The sequence below is a fragment of the Balaenoptera physalus genome (assembly GCF_965194825.1).
Source record: "Balaenoptera physalus genome assembly, chromosome: 21".
Taxonomy (NCBI): domain Eukaryota; kingdom Metazoa; phylum Chordata; class Mammalia; order Artiodactyla; family Balaenopteridae; genus Balaenoptera; species Balaenoptera physalus.
In genome coordinates, this window is record NC_138902.1 from 16806397 (window position 1) to 16831042 (window position 24646).

The window sequence follows — 24646 nt, forward strand, 5'->3', positions numbered from 1 at the left end:
TTCCATAAAGTAGGTTGTTTGAATTTTGTATACTAAGGACTTTTAGGCTTTCCTGGAGAGAGGGGTCTTAGGGAGAAACAAAAGCAAGCAAAAACAAGCAGGCACATCAAATGGTTGCCTTTTTTGACCCCGGCATTGGAGGGGACAAGCGTGCTCCTGTGTAGCTATTTACTGCTCATTAGAGCCCAGACACAAAAGGATGCTGGCCTTAGTCTCCCAGTTTGAAATGCATTTTCCCTACTGTGCAAGGTCAGAAACTGATGGCTTTGGAGGCGGCCTGTGTAGTTCTCGTATGTTCACTGTAAGTGGAGAATAAAATGAACAAGGCAGGAACATGCACGTGCTTCTTTAGCAAATTAATGCCAGCATCCATGGGTAGGTAGATATTTTGTGGCAATTGTTTTCTTGTGAATTAAAAATCATCAACTCTTATTGCCAGAATGGATTAGAGAGTTAATGTAGTTTGAATTCTATGAATTGCATCTGCAGAAAAAGTAACATAGGGATGGTAAGTGATGTGTTTGGGCAGACTGGCATTAGCTGTAGAACCAGGGCTGCTGTACAGAACTTCTGAGTCCCTGCCCAACATTCATTTTTCTTTCTTGAGACCAAATTCTGTCCTCTGGCTGAGTTTTTCATTCTTGTCCCCAGGTTGATCAGAAAGTGAACCTGACATAGTCATGGTGTTCATAGGTTATACACGACACGTCTCATCCTTTATCAAAGTTGCTGGGAAAAATTCAACCTAATATTTTTTCCCCTATACACTCAGACATTTTTGTATTCTCTCATTTTCACTATCTGCCTTTTTCAAGAATGTGTTCTTTTTGGGCCTGCCTGTCTGTAAATGCCATTTTCTCTTACAGCCATGCCTTCTCTCTTGATTTTCCTCTCTGAGTCTGACTGCTTTCTAGTTGGGCCCTTCGTTCTTGGATTCTGGATCCCTTTTGAAATGGGGAGCAGCCCTCTATCCTTTCTTGGCAGACATCTACCTTCCTTTCAGAGAAGAAAGAGTCAGGTAGGATGTCTGTGAAAACAAAGAACAAAAAAAATGGAAATGACAGAGTAAGCCAAACAGTAAGAAAAATAAGGCTTTGTCTCAAAAGAAAAAAAAAAAGTACCAAAGGAAAGGGAAGGAAAAGGGTGCTGGGAAAACTTGTTCTCTTTTCATTCTGGGGTTTGCGGCGTGGGTTAGGGAGAGAGGAGATCCTGTTTGTCAATGCCTTTTCCCCACCAGTCATCCCTCAAGCTGAGCCCTAACTGGCCTCCCCATCACTGCTGCTCTGAATAGCATTACCCCTGCTTTTTCTCATCAAAGTATGAGCGCCCACTATGAATCTCTCTATTCCCCTTTCAACTCAACCACAACAGTAGCCCAGTAATGAATAGTGTCAGTTTAAGCAGCAGACTTTTGCTTTTGCTTGTTTAATGCCCTCTGCCTTCAGACCTGAGAGGTATCTCAAACTTCCTTTTTTATATTCACACACCCACTTCTTCAGGCTGAGCATATCCTTATTAGGGGTTAAATAACACTTAAGGTTACCCGATGGGAGGGATGAGGTGTGAGAAACTTGCTTCTTTGTTTCTCCATCACTGTCTCAAGACTCTGGGATCCCTCACCAGCACCAAGATGACAAAGTCTAAACCTCCATTATGGGGGCCCAATTAGCAAACCTGGAGATGGGACCAGGACTAAAGTAGGACTTTTCCGTAACGTCCCCAAAGGCAGAGGGGGGGTGGCAGGAAGGGCCACACACTGTGTCATATTTTTGTTCTTTTCCCACTTCCTTGTCCAGATTTCACATGAAATACAGCCAGAGAAATCCATACAGATATCAGGGCCTGGAAACCACGTGGATACACCCGCCCCATTTTCTTTTTCAAGCTCTTTTAGTAAAACCCTCTTTTTGAAGTTGCCCCCAATTACCTGTTGATGCTGTTTTTCTGTGCTAACATCTGCCAGTCTTTGCCTTTGGCATTGGGTGTGTCAAATGTAGCACAAATCCGCTGTCTGATGGAGTAGGGAATTTTGAAGGCTTTGGGGCCAGTCTGTGCAGGGAAAGTGCTGTCCTCTTGTGCGAAGAAAGTGATGGTCTCTCTTTCATTCTGTAAACAAAATAAGGAAAGCAGGATCAGATCTAAGTAGAAGCCTTTCTGATCAACACTTTTATTTTTTTAAGAAAAGTTGTGTTAACACACATGCAAAAAATGCTTGCCTGTTGTGATGGAGTCTACAAAATACACTGACAAGTTCCCCTCTCTTCCAAAATAGTAAATAATGTCTCTAGTAGCCTAGGAAACCGTGTACTGGAGCTTTACAAAAGCCTCTTCCACTCAGGGGAGTCACAATCTTCAGCTTCCTACATCCAAGGAGGTGTCAGGTGAGAGCAGAATTAGATTTTTTTTTACTTCTCAAAAAAAAAAAAAAAAAAAATCTAGAATCAGTAGGAAGAAGCTACCAGATGACAGATTTCAGTTCACTGTAAGGAGACCTTCTGAGAGTCAGAGCTGATCAGAGAAGAATGCGCTGATCAAAGGAGCTGGCTGGGAAGCCACGTGTCAGGAAAGCTACAAAGGGGACCTGATTGTATGTTGATCATTTTCAAGTGTGTGTTTCTCCCAGGCCTCAAGTGTGATTCTCTAGTAAATATTTTGGCTTTGTTTCAGAATTAAATTGCTTTTGTAAAATGGGAGGCAGCCACGAGTCAGCGATGAGACCTGGACTAGCCAGCGGAGTGCTGCAGGCTGGAGAGCTTCTGCCTGCTGTCTGCCCACTCTTCTGACTTAAGAGCCGTCCAGTGAGGATTAGTTATACATCAATAACAATTAGATCATCATATCCAATGTGAAATCACACATCCCTCCATCATATCAGAATGGTTGCTGACAGTTTATATGGACTAACAGAATTTTAAGGCTTGAAAGGTAGTTGAATCACTCCTGTGATCATGATGGGATACAAGGCAAAAGGGATTCTGCAAGTCCCTCATCAGTTGACGATGCATTGACGAAGAGAGATTTTTCCGGGGTGGGCCTGACCTAATCAAGTGGCTCTTAAAAGAGAGAAGATGCAGCTCCTAACTGGAGGTATCTCTCCTGCTGGCCTGGAAGGAAGCAAATAACCACGCTGTGAACGGCTTATGGTTGGGGGCGGGAGGGGGTGAAGCTAGGAACTGAGGGTGTCCCCTAGGGGCTGAGAGTGAGCCCTGTCCAACAGCCGGCAAGAAATTGGGGGCTGCAGTCCTACAGCCACAAGGACCTGAATTTGTCAACAACCCTAATAAATTTGGGGACAAACCTCTGAGCTCCAGATGAGAATGTACTGCTGCCACCACCACCTTGACCTCAGCCTTGTGAGATCCTGATCAGAGAACCCAGTTAGGCCATGCTTAGACTTCTGCCCTCAAAAAATGTGGGACAATAAGCGGGTGTTGTTTTTTTCTGCTAGATTTGTGGTAATTTGTTATGCAAGAGAAGAAAACTAATGCAAAGGGAAATTAAAACACAAATCTGAGGTCGGGTTAAGGGACTAGTTAGCACTGTTTAGACCCCAAGAAACTATCCTTTGCATTAGGAACTTGTCGACTTGGGCTGTCCTTTAAGTCAACACATGCCCTTCCTGAACTGCCCCTGTGAGCTTCCCCTGATGTTTTCCTGACATTTACACATCTCCTTCTGTGGACACCACAGCCATGGAAGCCCTTCTTGGCTAGTGTCCAGGCTCACGGAGCTATAAGCCTTCAGACTTGGTATGTCTTACATCTCCAAAAATCTGTTAATTGAGGAAACTAGTTCATGCAAAGATCTTATTAATTAATGATAATGTGTTTTGTCTTTCTGTAACCATTTCACACAGTTACATATGGGGGGATGTTTTGGAAACATAATGCCTTAACCCAGTATTCCCACAGGGTATCTCAGAAGATGTTCCAAGAAAAAGCAGTCACATGGTCAAATACTTTTTGAGAAATGCTGCACGTTATATCTTACTCTTGGAACTTCAAAGTACATGTTATCAGATTAAACAGATTCTACTTACTGGTTTTAGTTCTATTCCCTTGACTATTATAGAACAACGCTCATCAAAATTCTTCCAGTTTTGGAGGTTAGGATGGACTAACAGAAAAAGTGTGGCTTTCAGAGTCAGAAAGATCTTGCTTTGAAGTTCACATTTCATAGCTCAATGACCTTGGATGCTACAGGACTTCCCTCAGCCTCAATTTCCTAATCAGTCTTTGACATTTTTTATAGACTCCACAGGGGTTATAAACTTTGGTAGAAGTCACCCAGGTAATTGGTGCCATAGCTAAAACTAGAATTCCGATACCCTAATACCTTTACCAGGACTCACTTCACTACATCACCCTGCATCAAGACAAGTACCAAAAATCCACAGAGCAGGGTGGTCCAGAAAAATGCTCTCTGAGTGATATTAGCATTGTGTTTCAAGAATTAAGAGTAGTAGAGCTTCATGGAGGAGGCATTTGAGTTGACCTTGAAGGATGGGTAGCTATTGAGTGAACAGAAATTGATTAGATAAGCGGTCATTTCTGGCAGAGTAGTCAATTCTTTTCTTTTTTTTGCCTTTATTTTATATATTATTTTATACAGCAAGTTCTTATTAGTTATCTATTTTATACATATTAGCGTATATATGTCAATCCCAGTCTCCCAATTCATCCCCCCCACTTTCCCCCCTTGGTGTCCATACGTTCTCTACATCTTTGTCTCTATTTATACCTTACAAGCCAGTTCATCTGTACCATTTTTCTAGATTCCACATATATGTGTTAGCATATGGTATTTGTTTTTCTCTTTCTGACTTACTTCACTCTGTATGACAGTCTCTAGGTCCATCCACCTCACTACAAATAACTCAATTTTGTTCCTTTTTATGGCTGAGTAATATTCCATTGTATATTTGTACCACATCTTCTTTATCCATTCGTCTGTCGATGGGCATTTAGGTTGCTCCCATGACCTGGCTATTGTAAATAGTGCTGCAATGAACACGGGGGTGCATGTGTCTTTTTGAATTATGGTTTTCACTGAGTATATGCCCAGTAGTGGGATTGCTGAGTCATATGGTTATTCTCTTTTTAATTTTTTAAGGAACCTCCATACTGTTCTCCATAGTGGCTGTCTCAATTTACATTCCCACCAACAGTGCAAGAAGGTTCCCTTTTCTCCACACCCTCTCCAGCATTTGTTGTTTGTAGATTTTCTGATGATGCCCATTCTAACTGGTGTGAGATGATACCTCATTGTAGTTTTGATATGCATTTCTCTAATGATTAGTGATGTTGAGCAGCTTTTCATGTGCCTCTTGGCCATCTCTATGTCTTCTTTGGAGAAATGTCTATTTAGGTCTTCTGCCCATTTTTGGATTGGGTTGTTTGTTTTTTTAATATTGAGCTGCATGAGCTGTTTATATATTTTGGAGATTAATCCTTTGATTCATTTGCAAATATTTTCTCCCATTCTGAGGGTTGTCTTCTCATTTTGTTTATAGTTTCCTTGGCTGTGCAAAAGCTTTTAAGTTTCATTAGGTCCCATTTGGTTATTTTTGTTTTTATTTCCATTACTCTAGGAGGTGGGTCAAAAAAGATCTTGCTGTGATTTATGTCAAAGAGTTTTCTTCCTATGTTTTCCTCTAAGAGTTTTATAGTGTCTGGTCTTACATATAGGTCTTTAATCCATTTTGAGTTTACTTTTGTGTATGGTGTTAGAGAGTGTTCTAATTTCTTTCTCTTACATGTAGCTGTCCAGTTTTCCCAGCACCGCTTATTGAAGAGACTGTCTTTTCTCCACTGTATATCCTTGCCTCCTTTGTCCTAAATTAGTTAACCATAGGTGCGTGGGTTTATCTCTGGACTTTCTATCCTGTTCCATTGATCTATGTCTCTCTTTTTGTGCCAGTACCATATTGTCTTGATTACTGTAGCTTTGTCGTATAATCTGAAGTCAGGGAGTCTGATTCCTCCAGCTCCATTTATTTCCCTCAAGACTGATTTGGCTATTCAGGGTCTTTTGTGTCTCCATACAAATTTTAAGATTTTTTGTTCTAGTTCTGTAAAAAATGCCACTGGTAATTTGATAGGGATTGCATTGAATCTGTAGATTGCTTTTGGGAGTATAGTCATTTCACAATATTGATTCTTCCAATCCAAGAACATGGTATATCTCTCCATCTATTTGTGCCATCTTTGATTTCTTTCATCAGTGTCTTATAGTTTTCTGAGTACAGTCTTTTACCTCCTTAGGTAGGTTTATTCCTAGGTATTTTACTTTTTTGTTGCAGTGGTGAATGGGATCGTTTCCTTAATTTCTCTTTCTGATCTTTCGTTGTTAGTGTATAGAAATGCAAGAGATATCTGTGCATTAATTTTGTATCCTGCAACTTTATCAAATTCATTGATTAGCTATAGTAGTTTTCTGATGGCATCTTTAGGATTCTCTATGTATAGTATCATGTCATCTGCAAACAGTGACAGTTTTACTTCTTCTTTTCCGATTTGTATTCCTTTTATTTCTTTTTCTCCTCTGATTGCCATGGCTAGGACTTCAAAAGCTACGTTGAATAATAGTGGTGAGAGTGGACATCCTTGTCTTGTTCCTGATCTTAAAGGAAATGCTTTCAGTTTGTCACCATTAAGAATGATGTTTGCTGTGGGTTTGTTGTATATGGCCTCTATTATGTTGAGGTAGGTTCCCTCTGTGCTCACTTTCTGGAGCGTTTTTATCATAAATGGGTGCTGAATTTTGTCAAAAGCTTTTTCTGCATCTATTGAGATGATCATATGGTTTTTATTCTTCAGTTTGTTAATATGGTGTATCACATTGATTGATTTGCATATATTGAAGAATCTTTGCATCCCTGGGGTAAATCCCACTTGATCGTAATGTATGATCCTTTTAATGTGTGATTGGATTCTGTTTGCTAGTATTTTCTCGAGGATTTTTGAATCTATACGCATCAGTGATACTGGCCTGTAATTTTCTTTTATTGTAGTATCTCTGTCTGGCTTTGGTATCTGGGTTATGGTGGCATCATAGAATGAGTTTGGGAGTGTTCCTTCCTCTGCAATTTTTTGGAAGAGTTTGAGAAGGATGGGTGTTAGTGCTTCTCTAAATGTTTGATAGAATTCACCTGTGAAGCCATCTGGTCTTGGACTTTTGTTTGTTGGAAGTTTCAATTTCATTACTTGTGATTGGTCTGTTCATATTTTCTATTTCTTCCTGGTTCAGTCTTGGAAGGTTATACCTTTCTAAGAATTTGTCCATTTCTTCCAGGTTGTCCATTTTATTGGCATAGAGTTGCTTATAGTAGTGTCTTATGATGCTTTGTATTTCTGAGGTGTCTGTTGTAACTTCTCCTTTTTCATTTTTAATATTATTGATTTGAGTCCTCTCCCTCTTTTTCTTGATGAGTCTGGCTAATCGTTTGCCAATTTTGTTTATCTTCTCAAGGAACAAGCCTCTAGTTTTATTGACCTTTGCTATTGCTTTCTTTGTTTCTATTTCATTTATTTCTGCTCTGATCTTTATGATTTCTTTCCTTCTACTAACTTTGGGTTTTGTTTGTTCTTCTTTCTCTAGTTCGTTTAGGTGTAAGGTTAGATTGTTTGAGATTTTTCTTGTTTCTTGAGGTAGGATTGTAGTGCTATAAAGTTCCCTGTTAGAACTGCTTTTGCTGCATCCCAACGAAAACGTGTTTTCATTGTCATTTGTCTCTAGGTGTTTTTTTATTTCCTCTTTGATTTCTTCAGTGATCTCTTGGTTATTTAGTAACGTATTGTTTAACCTCCATGTGTTTGTGTTTTTTATAGTTTTTTGCTGTAATTGATTTCTAATCTCATAGCATTGTGGTCAGAAAAATGCCTGATATGATTTCAATTTTCTTAAATTTACTGAGGATTGCTTTGTGAGCCAAGATGTGATCTACCCTGGAGAATGTTCTGTGTTCACTAGAGAAGAAAGTGTAATCTGCTGTTTTTGGATGGAATGTCCTATAAATATCAATTAAATCTATCTGGTTTATTGTGTCATTTAAAGCTTGTGGTTCCTTATGAATTTTCTGTCTGCATGATCTGTCCATTGGTGTAAGTGAGGTCTTAATGTCCCCCACTATTACTGTGTTACTGTCGATTTCCTCTTTTATAGCTGTTAGCAGCTGCCTTATGTATTGATGTGCTCCTATGTTGGGTGCATATATATTTATAATTGTTATATCTTCTTCTTGGATTGACCTCTTGATCATTATGTAGTGTCCTTCCTTGTCTCTTGTAACATTCTTTATTTTAAAGTCTATTTTATCTGAGTATTGCTACTCCAGCTTTCTTTTGATTTCCATTTGCACGGAATATCTTTTTTCCATCCCCTCACTTTCAGTCTGTATGTGTCCCTAGGTCTGAAGTGGGTCTCTTGTAGACAGCATATATATGGGTCTTGTTCTTGTATCCATTCAGTGAGCCTGTGTGCTTTGGTTGGAGCATTTAATCCATTTACATTTAAGGTAATTATCGATATGTATGTTCCTATTACCATATTCTGAATTGTTTTGCGTTTGTTTTTGTAGGTGCTTTTCTTCTCTTGTGTTTCCCACTTAGAGAAGTTCCTTTAGCATTTGTTGTAGAGCTGGTTTGGTGGTGCTGAATTCTTTTAGCTTTTGGTTGTCTGTAAAGCTTTTGATTTCTCCATTGAATCTGAATGAGATCCTTTCTGGGTAGAGTAATCTTGGTTGTAGGTTCTTCCCTTTCATCACTTTAAATATATCATGCCACTCCCTTCTGGCTTGTAGAGTTTCTGCTGAGAAATCAGCTGTTAACCTTACTGGAGTTCCCTTGTATGTTGTCATTTTTCCCTTGTTTCAGTAATTTTTCTTTGTCTTTAATTTTTGTCAATTTGATTACTATGTGTCTTGGCGTGTTTCTCCTTGGGTTTATCCTGCCTGGGACTCTCTGCGCTTCCTGGACTTGGGTGGCTATTTCCTTTCCCATGTTAGGGAAATTTTTGACTATAATCTCTTTAAGTATTTTCTCGGGTCCTTTCTCTCTCTCTCCTCATTCTGGGACCCCTATAATGCGAATGTTGGCAGGTTTAATGTTGTCTCAGAGGTCTCTTAGGCTGTCTTCATTTCTTTTCATTCTTTTTTCTTTATTTTGTTCCATGGCAGTGAATTCCACCATTCTGTCTTCTAGGTCATTTATCCGTTCTTCTGCCTCAGTTATTCTCCTATTGATTCCTTCTAGTGTATTTTCCATTTCAGTTATTGTATTGTTCATCTCTGTTTGTTTGTTCTTTAATTCTTCTAGATCCTTGTTAAACATTTCTTGCATCTTCTCGATCTTTGCCTCCTTTCTTTTTCCGAGGTCCTGGATCATCTTCACTATCATTATTCTGAATTCTTTTTCTGGAAGGTTGCCTATCTCCACTTCATTTAATTGTTTTTCTGGGGTTTTATTTTGTTCCTTCATCTGGTACATAGTCCTCTGTTTTCATTTTGTCTGTCTTTCTGTGAATGTGGTTTTTGTTCCATAGGCTGCAGGATTGTAGTTCTTCTTGCTTCTGCTGTCTGCCCTCTGGTGGATGAGGCTATCTAAGAGGCTTGTGCAAGCTTCCTGATGGGAGGGACTGGTGGTGGGTAGAGCTGGGTGTTGTTCTGGTGGCCAGAGCTCAGTAAAAGTTTAATCCGTTTGTCTGCTGTTGGGTGGGGCTGGGTTCCCTCCCTGTTGGTTGTTTGGCCTGAGGCAACCCAGCACTGGAGGCTACAGGCTCTTTGGTGGGGCTAATGGCAGGCTCTGGGAGGGCTCATGCTAAGGAGTACTTCCCAGAACTTGTGCTGCCAGTATCCTTGTCCCCGTGGTGAGCCACAGCCACCCCCCACCTCTGCAGGAGACCCTCCAACACTAGCAGGTAGGTCTGGTTCAGTGTCCTATGGGGTCACTGCTCCTTCCCCTGGGTCCTGATGTGCACACTACTTTGTGTGTGCCCTCCAAGAGTGCAGTCTGTGTTTCCCCCAGTCCTGTCGAAGTCCTACAATCAAATCCCTCTAGACTTCCAAGTCTGATTCTCTAGGAATTCCTCCTTCTGTTACCAGACCCCCAGGTTGGGAAGCCTGACATGGGGCTCAGAACCTTCACTCCAGTGGGTGGACCTCTGTGGTATAAGTGTTCTCCAGTTTGTGAGTCACCCACCCAGTGGTTATGGGATTTGATTTTATTGTGATTACGCCCCTCCTACCATCTCATTGCAGCTTCTCCTTTGTCTTTGGATGTGAGGTATTTTTTTTGGTGAGTTCCAGTGTCTTCCTGTTGATGATTGTTCAGCAGTTAGTTGTGATCCAGTGCTCTCACAAGAGGGAGTGAGCGCCTGTCTGTCTACTCCGCCATCTTGAACCAATGAGCCCAGTGCTTTTCTGATATATAAGATGTTCATAAAATAAAACACCTCAGGCTTCTCACTGCATAAAATAGGTTACAAGATACATCATTTTTTATCATGGTATGTAAAATTTCTTCTAGCCTTTAAAAATACAAATCAAGTAGGAATCATTTCTTTAAAAATTTCCTGATTTAAGGCATGGTAATGTCCTTAAAAAGAATAGTAAAAAACCATTGAGAGAGAGAATAAAAGGAATTCTGTACAGGATAACATGGTAATGGTCATTGTAAAATGGCACTAAAAGGTGTTAACATGTGAAAAGGTGGCTTGCCAGTGAAACTGAAAACACAGTGTATCCACGTGAAAAGATGGCAATAGACACAGACAAATGCCCTCATGGCATCTATGATTTGACCAACTCGACCAAGCTCTGTCTTTCCTGTTAAATGGACAGAGTGGTATGATTTAAAGGTGAATAAAGTATTACATGAGACTGACTTGTAAAAATATGTATTTTTTCTACTTACTACACTTTAATAAATGGGCTCCCATGTCCCTTGGAAAGTTTCCAAATTTAAATATTTCCCATGTGTAAGGATGACACTTTATATAAAATTTATGATATGTTCTAAAAGACATCTGGGCCGAGTAATAAGAATCCAGCGGATGCATCACATCTTCTGTTTAAATTAAATATGCAGAGGAACAGTAGATTTTCATGCTCTGAACATAGGAGATAAGGTGCTGCTACCTGGTTAATATGGGAGCTGTAAATCAGTGAGGAATTCCAAGTATTCTGTCTACTTTGTAACAGACACATCATCCCCCAACTTCTACCACTTTTAGAAGAAAGATAAGAGAATTTCTTGAATGGAAAATTTTAACATGCAAGATTCCCATTATAAGTTGTTTCTACCAAAAGATAGATTCTTTAATATTATTACATTAATAAGGAAGGAGGAAATAAATGACTTGGGGATTCTTCCCTTCTGCTCAATATTAGCAGACTTACTTTGCTTTAGTCCACAATACTGTTGCTTTACAGAGTATCAATTGGCTATCATCATTAGGTAATGTAGTTGGGTTAAATTTAAGGAGACCAACCTGCTTCCAAAGATTGACACAATAATGGCTACTCTAAAGAACAGAAAAGATATATTACCTTGACCACTGAAATAATTTTTAAATTTGAGAATGATATGAATGGTTATTTGGAAAACCATTTAGATATGAGGCATGAAGGAATATGATGGATGTGGAGCTGAACATAAAGAACCAAATGCCTTCAATGAGGATGCTCACTGCATTAATTAATTTAAAATCAATGTTTTGTATTTTATATATATATACACACACACACACACACACACACACACACATACACACACATATATATTTTACCTCTCATGGTTCCATTGCTAAAATCTCGAAATATAGTGAGACTAAGGCAATCCATTTTAAAGTAAGGTAGGAAGGGGGAGCTGTGAGCCCAGATATGTGAGGATTTTTTTTTTTGGTGGGTGAGATATTAAAATACATATTTCAAAGATATCTATTGAAAGTTTCAAAAATTTTAGTTCTTTATTATTATTAAACAATGACACTTTATTACTAACTTATTAAAACCACCTAAAGCAGAATCTTTCAGCGTAGTGGCCATGAAGTATGATGATCTTTAATAACTGATCTGTTATTCTTGACTCAGTGATTGATATAGACCCATGTCTTGAATATATCCTGCCTCCTCTCTCCAGGTATTCCCACTTTCTCAGAGCTTTATGTATCTTCAGTTTTCTCGAACTGTCTACCATAAAAACCAAGTCAGTTTTAGGGAGAAGAAGATGGTTTTTATCACCAGATATATGCTTTTCCCAGGAATGAAACAATCCCAGGGTTGGAAGGGCCTTGAGTGATCATTCAATCAAGACATCCTTTTGCAGGCAGATCTACATGTAGGAAATAGATTCTATTTGTGAAGATGTATAGAATGAACACTTATTCTAGCCCAACACACAAAAGGTACATCTCATCCTTCTGCAGTCTTGAGGAAAGAACTTCCCAATTTTCATCTACTTTTAGACTCAAAGGCAAAATTGCTGATGCTGTGATGTTTGTCACTTGTGCCTAAGTCCCCAAAGAGAGGGCTTATATTATGGACAAGGCCCATGGTTAGGACGAATAAATTAAACCTCCTCGGTTGAGTTCCTGGAGTGGTACTGAATATTAATCCAGACTTTGGTCTTAAAGTTTAGTATCTCAGCTGGAAACTCTGGCTACCCATCTTATTAGCTCTATGATCTTGGATAAGAAGGTTGACTTCCTGGAGACTGTTACATCATGTAAAATTGTGATGATATAATACTAATCCACAGAGCTGTGATGGTTATATGTGAAAGCACATGAAGTGGTACCTGAAACATAGTGGCTTTCGAAAGTTATTAATTTTCCTCTGACGTAGAAAATGATGGCCAATGAGATTTGCCTAAGAAATAAGAGTTTGGTACAAAGAAATGGGGATGCACTGGGCCAAATTTCAGCAGGGACACTTAAAGCAATTAATTAAATGATCCTTACAGGATCAAACAAGTTAATAAAGCTTCCAAAATGCAGCAGCCTACAACTTAGATTGCTGTAGTCCACCACTGAATGTCTAAATATTATTCTGCCTCCATCTACCAAGAGGTACTGTGATGTCATGTTCTTTAAGGTTTTCCAAAGTGATCGTAAACTTTGTTAAGCATTAGAAAAGGAACTGGAGAGTAAAGAAGGTTATGTTTATTAGCTCATCTTCTTTTCTTTTAATTAATTAATTTATTTATTTTTGGCTGTGTTGGGTCTTCATTGCTGCGCGCAGGCTTTCTCTAGTTGTGGTGAGCAGACTTCTCGTTTTGGTGGCTTCTCGTTGCGGAGCACGGGCTCTAGGTGCGCGGGCTTCAGTAGTTGTGGCTCGTGGGCTCTAGAGCACAGGCTTAGTAGTTGTGGCGCACGGGCTTAGTTGCTCCGCAGCATGTGGGATCTTCCCAGACCAGGGCTCGAACCCATGTCCCCTGCATTGGCAGGCAGATTCTTAACCACTGTGCCACCAGGGCAGCCCCTATTAGCTCATTTTCTTTCCATGCACTTCAAGGGTTTATTAAGCAAGGAGCAAAGGTGCCAGGATGTGTCAACCTTATCACATTCCTTTCACACAAATATCCTGTAATAGCTGAAATTGATCCTCAATATCTGGGTGCCTTAGAAAGTAAAAACCTTTTAAACCTAGAATTCTTTTGTCGACCTGTTGACAGGTATTTAGGGCAATTTTCAACAGAGGCATCTTATGTCCTGCCTTTTCACTCTTTCTTCTGAAGTGCAGCTCTTCTTAGATTTTCTTTTTTGTTTTAATTTTAAAACTCCCATACGATTTGTATTTTACTTTGAAATAAATTGTCTTAAATATGCCATGACTGTTCAAGAAAGAGACTCTAAAAATATCTTGCCTGAGGTTTCTGGATCTACCTTTCCTATCAGAACTATGTTAGCACATAATGCTAATTGGCAATAACAAATGCAAATATGGTAGAAACATGTCAGTTAAGACAGCTATCAATTTTGAGGCACACTTCTTTGGAAAGCCATCCGCACTTTAGAGAAAACTATTTGGGGAATTAGCCACACTCATTTTGCATAAACAGTGAACCGCAATGAGAAAGGAGGGAAGTGATAATGCTTGTAGGCTACAAGTTTTGAGAAAAAACCGCACCTGAAATTGAGTTGTACAGATACAAAATGCATTAAACCTTCTGCTGAGCTTATATATTACTTATATATGTATATGTGAATATGTATGTGTGCGTATGTATGTATATGTATATATACACATACACGTTCTAAGGTGAACAATCCAGTATGTGTGTTTTTCTAAACTAGCCAGGGATTACGTTGGAATTGCTAAACAACGCGTTACCAGCTCCCCTGATTCTCGCCTCAGCTACTCTCTCCCTCCACCCTCAAATAACCATTCAGGAGGGAATGCCATTGTCTACTTGATAAGCTCAAGTCCAGAGCCATGGAGTCATTCAGTGGTTTAGGGCCAATCCAAAGCCATGGCATTTCAGGTGTCTTTTTGCAAAAGTTCCCAAGTGAATTCTCCTCTGACTCCCATTCTAACTCTGCCCTTCAGTTATATGACCTTGGAGGAAGTCCTATCTCTTTTTGCTCTGCTATGTCCTTACTGTGTAGAATGAGATTATTATCTACTCTATCTTATATTATTGTATTGATGAAATCTAGGCTTAATGGAAATAAGGATGTGTAGAAACCCTGATCCTGGGGTGTAAGAGAAATTGTAAGACAATCAGGAACCAAGGCCTTGAAAATGAAATAACACAGATTGGGCAACTGACTTCTGAACAACTAGTCAGAACCGGCAGAAAAGCAGCCCACTGGTGACCTTGTGTCTTCTTAGGGTATGTGTCTCAGTTCAATAATAAATCTCAGCTGATATTCCATGTCTGCCATGAACTGTTAGATTGATTGTGGTTTTGTGTGTAAAAAGCCCTGGACAAATTCCTTCCCCAAAGGTCCCTCCACAGAGCCTATGCTCTGATGGGTTGCGTTTCCCTGCCCCAGTGGGCAGCTCAGTTCCATCCTCAGCCTGAGAAAAAGTTAATTTTCCCTTATCAGTAATGAGGATTCAAAGAGTGAGTGCCTTTCGAAGCTCTTTCATGCTATATGTGTAGCACAACTGAGACAGGTATACAGTCCTTAACGTCCTTTAGAAACGGGGTCAGATGACCTGTAGACCAAGGACTCACCTCGAGGATTGACGTCTGCACTTGGAGGATCTGTTCATGGCCTTTGAGCTGCCGGATGCAGATTTTGCAGGACAGCTGGGTGGTGGTGGGCGTGTAGCGTTCCAGGGAGAAGGCACAGTGCAGGGGCTGCCGGTTACCGCACCACACGCGGGAGAATGGGACTTCCTGTGGGGGAGACGGGGGGGGGAGAAGAGGGCTATGGTGTGCAGAGCCCGGCTGAGGTGAGCAGAGAGCAGGAGGGACCTAATCACAATAATTAGGATGATGATGATGACGGTGATGGCAGGAGAGGTAATTGCCTAAGCGACTCTGGTGGAACTGTTGTAGAAATAATGTTCCAGCATATGCCAAGCAGCACAAAAGTAATTAACGTCAATTCCAATCGATAACATATGAATTCCAAAACCACACTGCAAGAGCTCAGCTTTCACTTGGTGACTCACACAGTTAGAAAGAATACCATCAAAAGTTAATCGTCGTGTCTTTCCATGACAGAAATATTCTAAAAGACTCCTATGGGTAGACTCCTAGGATTAGATGCCTACTCCATCCTTCTACCTAAGCCCGGGGTAGGATGATATCTTCTCACTTAAATGAAAATTATGCTGAAGAACTGATTGGCCAGAACTTATGCCCATACCACAAACTCATGCCAAATTATATAAACATAATGTTGCTAAATGTATCCAGCATAAAAATTATACCTACTGCAGAATCATACACACACACCCCAGAGAGAGACACACAAACACAACAGGCTACCCCAGAACAGTCTAGTTTGCCAACTCCTCACTCGTTCAATTCATCCATTCTCAGTTACGTATACAATGCCTACTAACAACCAGACACTGTACTAGATAAACAAGAAAAGAACAGTAAGAATTGAGGTCTGGTCCCCACTTTCAAGGGACTTATAGACAATTGAGTGGCAAAAGCAATTTTCACTAAATGAGGGGGGAAATTATAAAATCTATACACATTCCCCTTTCCCCCATGACCAGCTGGTGCTTGCCACCAATTGGCTCAGGCACGTGGCTTTACACTAATGTGAAGTAGAGGTCAGTCACTGGTAATCTTCCATCTACTAAAATGTCTTTCATTCCTACTCAGATCAGGCTGTGGTCCTTGGCAATGACCTCCTATTTCCAGCCTATAGTAATCTTCATTCTCCCTTCTTTCTCTTTTCCGCATCCCATTCATTTGCTCTTTCACCTGTTGCTACAAATACAATTTCCCCCAATACTGATGCTGAAAGGCAGCAAAAGATGTATCAAGTCTGGAAGTCTGAGTCTCTGAAGTGTGACTGGTGATGGACTCAGCAGGTGTTTTAAGACCAAAGGCCATGATGAGAATTCAATCTACCCACTTTGAGGAACTATGAGTTACCTCGTTATCCCTGAGCTCCAATCTGTACACTTGTTGGTTTCCTCATTTTCTCTATAGGAAGTCTCACAGACCCTGATTTTGGATACTTGCTGGGGGGGGGGACCAGCAGGGAGGGATGGAGTTTAGATTGTTGCAGACTTGAGTACAAGAGAGCCAGCTTTAGGGATTACGAAGGAAGGAACTCACACGTTAACCCCTCCCACACATCCCAGCAAGGGATGTAAGGGTGTCGTGTTTTTGTTTTGTTTGTTCTGAAACCTGAGCCAAGGGAAAGGCAGTGGATCTTTGTCTCAAGAAGTAGAGACAAGGACTCAGAGAAGGTCTATATGTTGACACTGCAGACTTTCATTGACTTTATCCCTGTGCAGAATGCGGGCTGTTAGGAGGCAACTCTCTCTCCACCATCCTCAGTTCTCCCCTACGTGGCAGGGGCTGGAAGCCTGAAAACTACATTTCACAGCTCTCTCCAGCAGGGAGTTCACATGTCCATTCTGCCCGTGAGAAGTACTTGTTTTAAACTTGGAAGGAAGAGAAGGAGCGGAAGCCTCGTCCTCGCTGCTCCTCTGACAGCAGCGAGCAAACCCAGAGGCTTCAGCTGACAGCACGTGTGAGGTTTGCAGGGGCTTCTGAGAACCATCTGCTTCAGGGCTGTTGTGTTTTCCTGAACTCACCAAACTTGCCAGTTTCCTTATATCGCTAGTGGCTTTCTCTGACTTTGGCTCTCCTAGGCTTTCCAAAGGCGTTATAAGCACATAAATCCTTTGATTACATTTCCCCTGGATTGAAATATCTTTTCTTGACCCAAACCATTCTCTAATGAAACACCAGTGGCTTAGAAGAAGTTCTCTTAGAAACTAAGATGAGCTGGGCGGCGCTGGAAGGTTCACTATAGTGGGTTCCACAGAGAGGCTCTCAGCCAGGGGAAACTCTGGGAGAAGCATGAAGCTAATGGACACTAAGGAAGCATGTGGCTGCAGCATAGCTTGCTATGTCACCAGCAGGACAGCACAGGTCCAACCCACGTTCTTCCTAAACTGAGAGTTTTTCTTATGAGCTCTTCCCTTTCCCTCCTAGCAGCAGCAGGCACTTCAGATCGGTGTGGCCTCCCAGCAACCTTTAGAGGAAGTCATTCCCTAAAACACTCAAAAATGACTTTTCACCTGCACCAAATCCTATACCAGATAAAACAGTAATAATACATATTTACAAGGTCCGCCGTTTCTCCTTATTGTGTAATCCGACTCTTTTCACGCTGCTCCGTGGTTTAGTAAACCACGGGTAACTCTCACTTCATATCTCAGCCTCCAGCTCTTGTGTCTCTGTCTCCTGAACTCTTCAAAACCCCATCTGCTCACATACGCCTAATTGCCATTTCTCTGTGGAGAACCCCAACAGCTGCATCTCTGGTTTTTATTTCATTACCATCCATCACTGACATTATACCCCTAATCAGTAGAAACAATTTTAGTTGGCCTTTCCTTTCTCAGATAGGTCTACCTTTTGAAAACGGATTATCACCATCTCTCTCTCATCGTCATTCTCCTCCAATTTTTCTATCTCCACACATAATCTTCTCTGACGTCATCACAGCTAACTGGGAGTAAACTGCTCGGCAACCTTCCTATCTTCAGTCTCTACTACGCGAGTTAATGAGGGGGTTGAGGCTTGACTGGGGAGGAAACAGAAAGCAGTTGATTGGTATTCTTTAGGGAAGAGCTTATGGTCTCTCTTTTACCTGTAATCATGAGTTGGGGGGGGGCACTGATGTGACCACATCACCTGGGAACTCTGCTTTCATTACATGATTCCTCTGCTTGGGGGACCAGAATGGCCCCAGGATGCCTGCGTGATAAACACAGCCCCCTGGGACTTCCCTGGTGGTCCAGTGGTTAGCGCTCCGCGGTTCTGCTGCAGGCGGAACTAAGATCCCACATGCTGTGTGGCCAACAAAACAAAACAAAACAAACACAGTCCCCTGCCTGGCCTTCAAGGGCTTCTTCCATCCTCTGTCACCTCATCCTCACTCTCTCCAGTCTCAACGTACAAGCCCTCAAACTCACTTTCTTCCCCAAGCCAGTACGTTTTGATAGAGTTACTCTGCACCATCCCCTTCAACGAAAGTAACTATAACAGAGGGCTCCACGGTTCATAGGTGTTTTTGCCTAAATAAGCTAACTAAGGAGGTTTTCGTTTTCTAAATCTGAAATTTGAGTCATTACAGTGTAATATAAATGTTTGGACTTCAGGGCTCTAGACAGAGCTGAATTCAAGGTCCAGATCTTAAACCTACATTTTTTCTGCAGTTGCTTTGAATCCCTGGTAATGCTTACCTTCCTTAAATTAAAAAAAAAAAAAAAAAAAAAGGCACTGACCACTTATTGAAAAGTATCTTCTGTGGTGTCACTTGCTAAATTTTGTATATTTTCTCCTGAGAACACTGGAAAAACCCTCCACAGAGATAATGTTTTCTTGCAGAAAGACGTGAGAATCGGCACACAAAAAAATTCTTCTCTTTTCTCTTTCCATTCTACTGCACACAATCAAAACATTTTAAAAATCTGATATTAAGACAGTGTCAAAAGAATATTTTTTAATTGTTGACTTGAGTAGCAGCTGCCGGTAGTGCTCAACAAAACACTTAAAAATAATAGAATTAGAAGCACTGTGATTAGTGTGTTTTCAGGGCAATCATCTTTGCTTTCATTTATTCAAAAAAAAAAAAAAAGGCAAAACAAAACACCAAGATGCTCACTGAGCGGAGAGGAATTATGTGGAAAGTAATACAAGAGGATGAAGTGTAGCAAAGTTATGGGGGTTTCAAGAATTCTGGAAATGTTTTCATTTTGAGTCCCATTATAATTAGTTTCCTAGCAGATGGGGACCATGTAAATCATATCCTAGCAGGAGACAGACACTGGGTTCTCCAAGATACATAGCATGCTGTAAGACAGCTGCTTTTATCCTACAGAGGTGACAGCCTGGCTTGGTGTTTTGTAGGATTTAGAAAACAAATTAATATTTTATTGCATACTGTTCATTACAGCTTCTTCACCCCACGGGCAGCAAGGAATAAAGGAAACGATGATTAAGTAGCTCTCAGGTCCCAGGAACCTACTGAGAGCAGAGTTATTTCCCTCTAAAGGAGGGTTGCTAAGTCTTCCAAGGGGACAATAGCATATCACTAATTGTGGTAGAGTCTTAAGAAAAGGGGGCATAATTAATTGTTTATTTTGGAAGGACTAGTGTTGTGGGCCTCATTTTTTTCTTTGAATCAAGGTTAGTGGGGGCTATGGTAACCAGATCTCCTAAGAATTCACATACCCTCACATACCCTTCCCTTTCACCCATCATACTTGGTTTCATAAGCAATAAGGGTTGTAGCCTAGCATTTTATAAATTGTCATCCTCCAGAATCGAAACCAACAAGATTTAAAATCTAGTTGGTCCTAATATGTAGGCTCTCATCACATAGCTCTGGACCCAATCTTGAACTCACATCATTCTAAAAATATCTCTTGGTTGGTGTCTGATAGGGCAACTATTCTATGCACTTGATACCTCCCTGAGAAATTCCACCTTTCCCAGAAGAAAAAAGGAAGGTTTTTTAGGAGAGTAAGCTTTGGGTACCAACTGGAATATATCACTTCCCAGATTCCTGATTTGAAGTTAGAGAAAGGGAGAGAGGAATAAGAAGACGAGAATACCAGAGGTCTTCTACCCACTGACTTGGAAGATGACAGAAGATGACAGGAACATTTACCAGCTGAAGGAGAGACCTATAAATGATGTCAGGAGGAGTGAGGTTTTCTGTCTCCACAATAGTGCTCTGTGAGTTCTCATCCACTAAGCCTTAACAAAAAGCCATTCTCTATTATCCACACCGAGTTTGTCAGCACACATGATGTTCTCCATGAAGTTCAAGCAGGCTGAACACAAACCCTCCCCAGAGTGTGAGAATCTGATGCCTGGAGCAAACACAGCATGGCCATTAAGACAAGCACAACATGTAGGCATATTGCTGGGGGTTCAGTGATCACAGGAGCAAAGAAATTGGTTCTAAGGGTGGCGAAGAGAAAGGAAGAATAGAGCAGAAAGCCATTTGTGGGGAAGAAAAATGAAGTGGAAATGAAAACTCAGTGGCAAGCCTCCTGGTGCAGAGAAAATTAAATTGTTTCTCAGCCTTCCAAGACTCTTTCAAATTATGCTTAATTACAGAAGGCAAATGCTTATACATGTTCACAACCTCTACGTAATCCAACCCACCCTGGCAGTAAAGCTGGTTGGGTTTTCTTGCTAGCCAGTGCCTTTTGCCTTTGGCTGGCCCTGTTGCATCCTTTGGGGTGGGCAGGCATTAACCCCCACCAAGCCTTTTGTACCTGAGGCTCTCTTTGGAATCCCTGGTGTTGGAATTGTTTAAGTGCCACTGAGAGGTTATGGTTCTTTCATCTGATTTTTTTTTTTTTAATCTCCAAGCATTAAACTTAATAGTTACTTTGGACTGAGTCACTTGTACCAGATCCAGTGAAATGATGCCCTTAAATCAATAAAGATTAATACACAGAGGAATTTGCATGACTATCAGGATTTGTTTTAATAATACCCTGAAGTTCAATTTGGACTAGAAACTTTGAATACTGCTTTCTGGGAAACAGAGACACCTAGGTCTAGAACATCATAAATAACACATTTATTCATAGAAAACCTCTCTCCATAAAAAAAAAAAATGGTAAAGTTTTCAAAAAAAAAAATTGTACAGGGCCCTGAGAGAGATTCTTGTTGCTTTGAATGCACTAAAATTATACATAGAGGGGGCAATTCCCAAGGTAATGAGAAATCTGAAAAGTAAATATAAAAATATGGCCTTAACCAATTTGAAAATTCTGAATTTTAGAAGCGTAAGGTGTTTTTCTAACTCTCTTTCTAACTTTTTTCTAACTCTCATGGCATGGGCAAGGTTTTTCTCTTTGAGATTTGGCTTATTTCCATTCTGACAAGCCGGTATATCTTGTGCATGGTTTTTAAAAAATGAATGCTGTAAAGATGGAAAGGTTAAAAAACCCAAAGAGGCATTGACATTTCTTTGTTTTTCAATATGTGATTTCTTCTTCCCATCTTGCTCAATTCATCTGGCAGCAAGCACTTTATATATTCAGGACAAACTCTCTTGTTCCCATCTGGTTGGCCAGAGCGCTCTACAACTCAAAATTATCACCCTTAAAAGGTTTCTCCCTGACATCCAGTTCATTCGTACTTGAACAGGATTAAAACTGTGTCTCATAATGAACTGATCTGAATCAAAACAAACCCACAAACACATCCTGCTCTAAGTTGTTAAATGACCACCTTCAACCTATCCCGAGTGGCGATTTAAGCAGGAGAGAGGAGAAATGTCACATTACCTGACACACAAGCCCCTTTTTCCCCCACGTGTTAGAAACCCATGGATTTATGACAATACGTTTCATTCCCTGGGTGTAGTGCAAACTGTTACATGTCTGTGACAGTTTTGAAATTAAATCCGTAGTTTTAAAGGAGGAGGAAAGTCAAGAGTACCCTCACCAGGGCTTGTGATATGCGTGCTGGTTAAAGCAAAGCTATTTCTGTCAGAAACCCAATGGGCCAGTACCTGGCATGCAGTGAATGGTTTAATTCTCCAGAGGAATGGGGGGATATCAAGGACAGAGATCTGCAGACTAAAGGTATTCCCTTTGAAATGCAGCAACTTTGGTTCTTCAAGGAGTTGTCCGCCTTGATGCCTTTCATCTGAAACCACTTCCTATAGGGCAAGAAAAAGAAAGAAGCACAACAATGAAGTACCCAATTTCCTCCACGTTTTCCTTCCATAGATACGTATACTCCCTCTCAAGTGTCTCCCAGGAATAGCCGAACAGCATGATGAGCGCACTCTACTTTTACGCCCCGCCCCCATCCTTGCAAGGTTAGGGCTAAGGGGCTACAGGCTGCTGAGAACTAAGGATCTGGACACAAAGAAACAATTGTTCTTCATTACTGTATTGTTGAGGCTTTTACACACACTGTGCCTGTCTTTAAAACTGGAAGACCTCCTTTGCCCCAAGCAAACTGTAATACTGTTGAGTTTCCAGAACTGTGTGAATTTCATCCTGGTATCACCATAATCAAGGGATGCATTTGTACTTAACCTAACACATCATCATATTTCATGAGAAGGGGAGACACAGCCCCTCCTCCACTCTGGTTCCCTTGTTTGTCACTAACACAGGCATCATCCAATATTTATCCTTTAGCTCAAAATAAATGTTGCAAAGTGCATGTATCATGTTTATTTGTAGTAATGTTCACAGAAGTTATGCCAAAAGGCCAAGAAAAAATAAGTTGTCAGGTCAGTTTCAGCTCAGAAAAAAAATCAAATTCCTGAGATAAATACTCCTTTATCTTTCACTGACAAATCTTTATATCTCATACAAACACAATTCACATACATTCTATTAAGCAAACCATTTAACTGGTTCCAAATTTGTGGCGTTTAGAATCATCTCCATAAGACAAGTGAAATAATAGAACAGATATGAATGCTATAAAATGTCAAACTACTGTAGGGGGTGAGGTTTTCAGTGTTAGTGGAGATGAAAGATTTCCCTAAATCCCCATTTAAAAAAATCACCGTTAATTGACTTATAATTTCCTTGCAGAGCTAGGATAAATAGGAAAACTGAAATCCTTTAATGATGTCCTATAATCTTCCCAGAGTCTAAAAAAGGTTGTTAAGAAGCCAGGCAAATAGGTTTATAAATACAATAAAACTTACATTTCAATTATCAGGGAGTGAAAGCAGCTTCAGAAGTTATCTTTCCCATCTCTTGTTTATGTATAGATTAACATTAATGAAAGTGTTTCTAAGAAGCAGCTTTCCAGCTTTTATCCTTCATGTACACACAAACTGTTAAAGGTTGCTAATGTCTCTTCTCAGGACTAAACGATTCCATTCCAGTGTCATTTTCTCCAGCTCTTGGGGTGTGGAAGGGGTGTGTCTTGGGGCCCTGAGTCAGCACTGAACTTGCTGCGATGATGGAAGTGGCCCATGCCTGTGCTTTCCAATATGGTATCCACTAGCCAAAGTGGTTAGAATGACTAAGGAACTAAGATTTTCATTTTAGTTAATTCAAATGTAGAAACACACACATGGTTGGCAATTACTGCACTGGACAGGGCAGTGCTAGATAATTCATTACCTTGTGGGTCTAAGCGTTGGACATAATAACACAGTGGCCAGTGTCTAGTGAGGGCTGCAAGCAGTGGAAGGAAAGAGGCAGGGTGGGAGGAAAGGGAGTTAATGCCAGACGCTGACTTTTAGGTCTTTACAGATGCTGGTCTGTTCCCTCTTTTGAGATTTAATGAGTGTCCAGTGGAGCAATGCTTGAGCTGGGCACTGGGTGAACAGAAATGAAACACCAAGGAGCTCACAGTCTAGAGAGAGGGTCAGAACAGCAAGCATATGAGTATAATATAGCATCTAACTATTACAAATATGTATATTCCCAAAGGTTAAGGCAAGACAGAGGGTGCCTAACCCAGATGGGCAGAGAGGCCAGGAAATGAATTGGTAAATTAATAGAGGAAGTGATATTTGAACTGAGCCTGGAAGTAAATATAGGGGCTACTCATGGGAAAGGGAGGGAGAGTGCATTCCAGACACTGAATGGGCTCTGCACAAAGGCACGGAGGCCAGACAGAGCTGGGATAGAAGGTTAGGGTGGAAAGTGTATGGCTGGAGGTGATGAACATTATAGGGCAGGGGCCAATCACGAATTCTGCCTTACCATGCTAGGCACTTGTATTTTTGTTTAGAGTAATGTTGTTCGGGTTTAAGGGGGTATGAGAATTTTCTGAGGGTTATATATACTCAAGAGGGCACTCATCTTGTAAACCAAAAATGGAAGCACAGCCTTCTAATCACATTTCTGCATGGTCTTGGGCAAGTCACTTAATCTTTAGGCTTCAGTTCTTTACTTGGGTTTATTCACAGCCAAGCAAAATCATTAGCATGGTAATATACTAACTTCTTTTTGCCATTCAAGGTTAGAAACAGGGACAAATAAGAA

At 40.7% G+C, this 24646-nt stretch overlaps 1 protein-coding gene across 5 annotated transcripts in view; it reads right to left on the bottom strand.

Annotated features, from left to right (window-relative positions):
• The window catches only part of UNC5D (unc-5 netrin receptor D), a 590870-nt gene that overhangs the window by 13007 nt on the left and 553217 nt on the right, over positions 1–24646 (bottom strand). For all 5 annotated transcript variants that reach the window (XM_082444614.1, XM_082444613.1, XM_082444611.1 and 2 more), the window contains 3 exons: positions 22192–22341; positions 15180–15344; positions 1928–2106 (listed from right to left, as the gene is read on the bottom strand). In XM_082444614.1, the coding sequence (XP_082300740.1) occupies positions 1928–2106; positions 15180–15344; positions 22192–22341 (494 nt within the window). The remainder of the gene's footprint in view (positions 1–1927; positions 2107–15179; positions 15345–22191; positions 22342–24646) is intronic.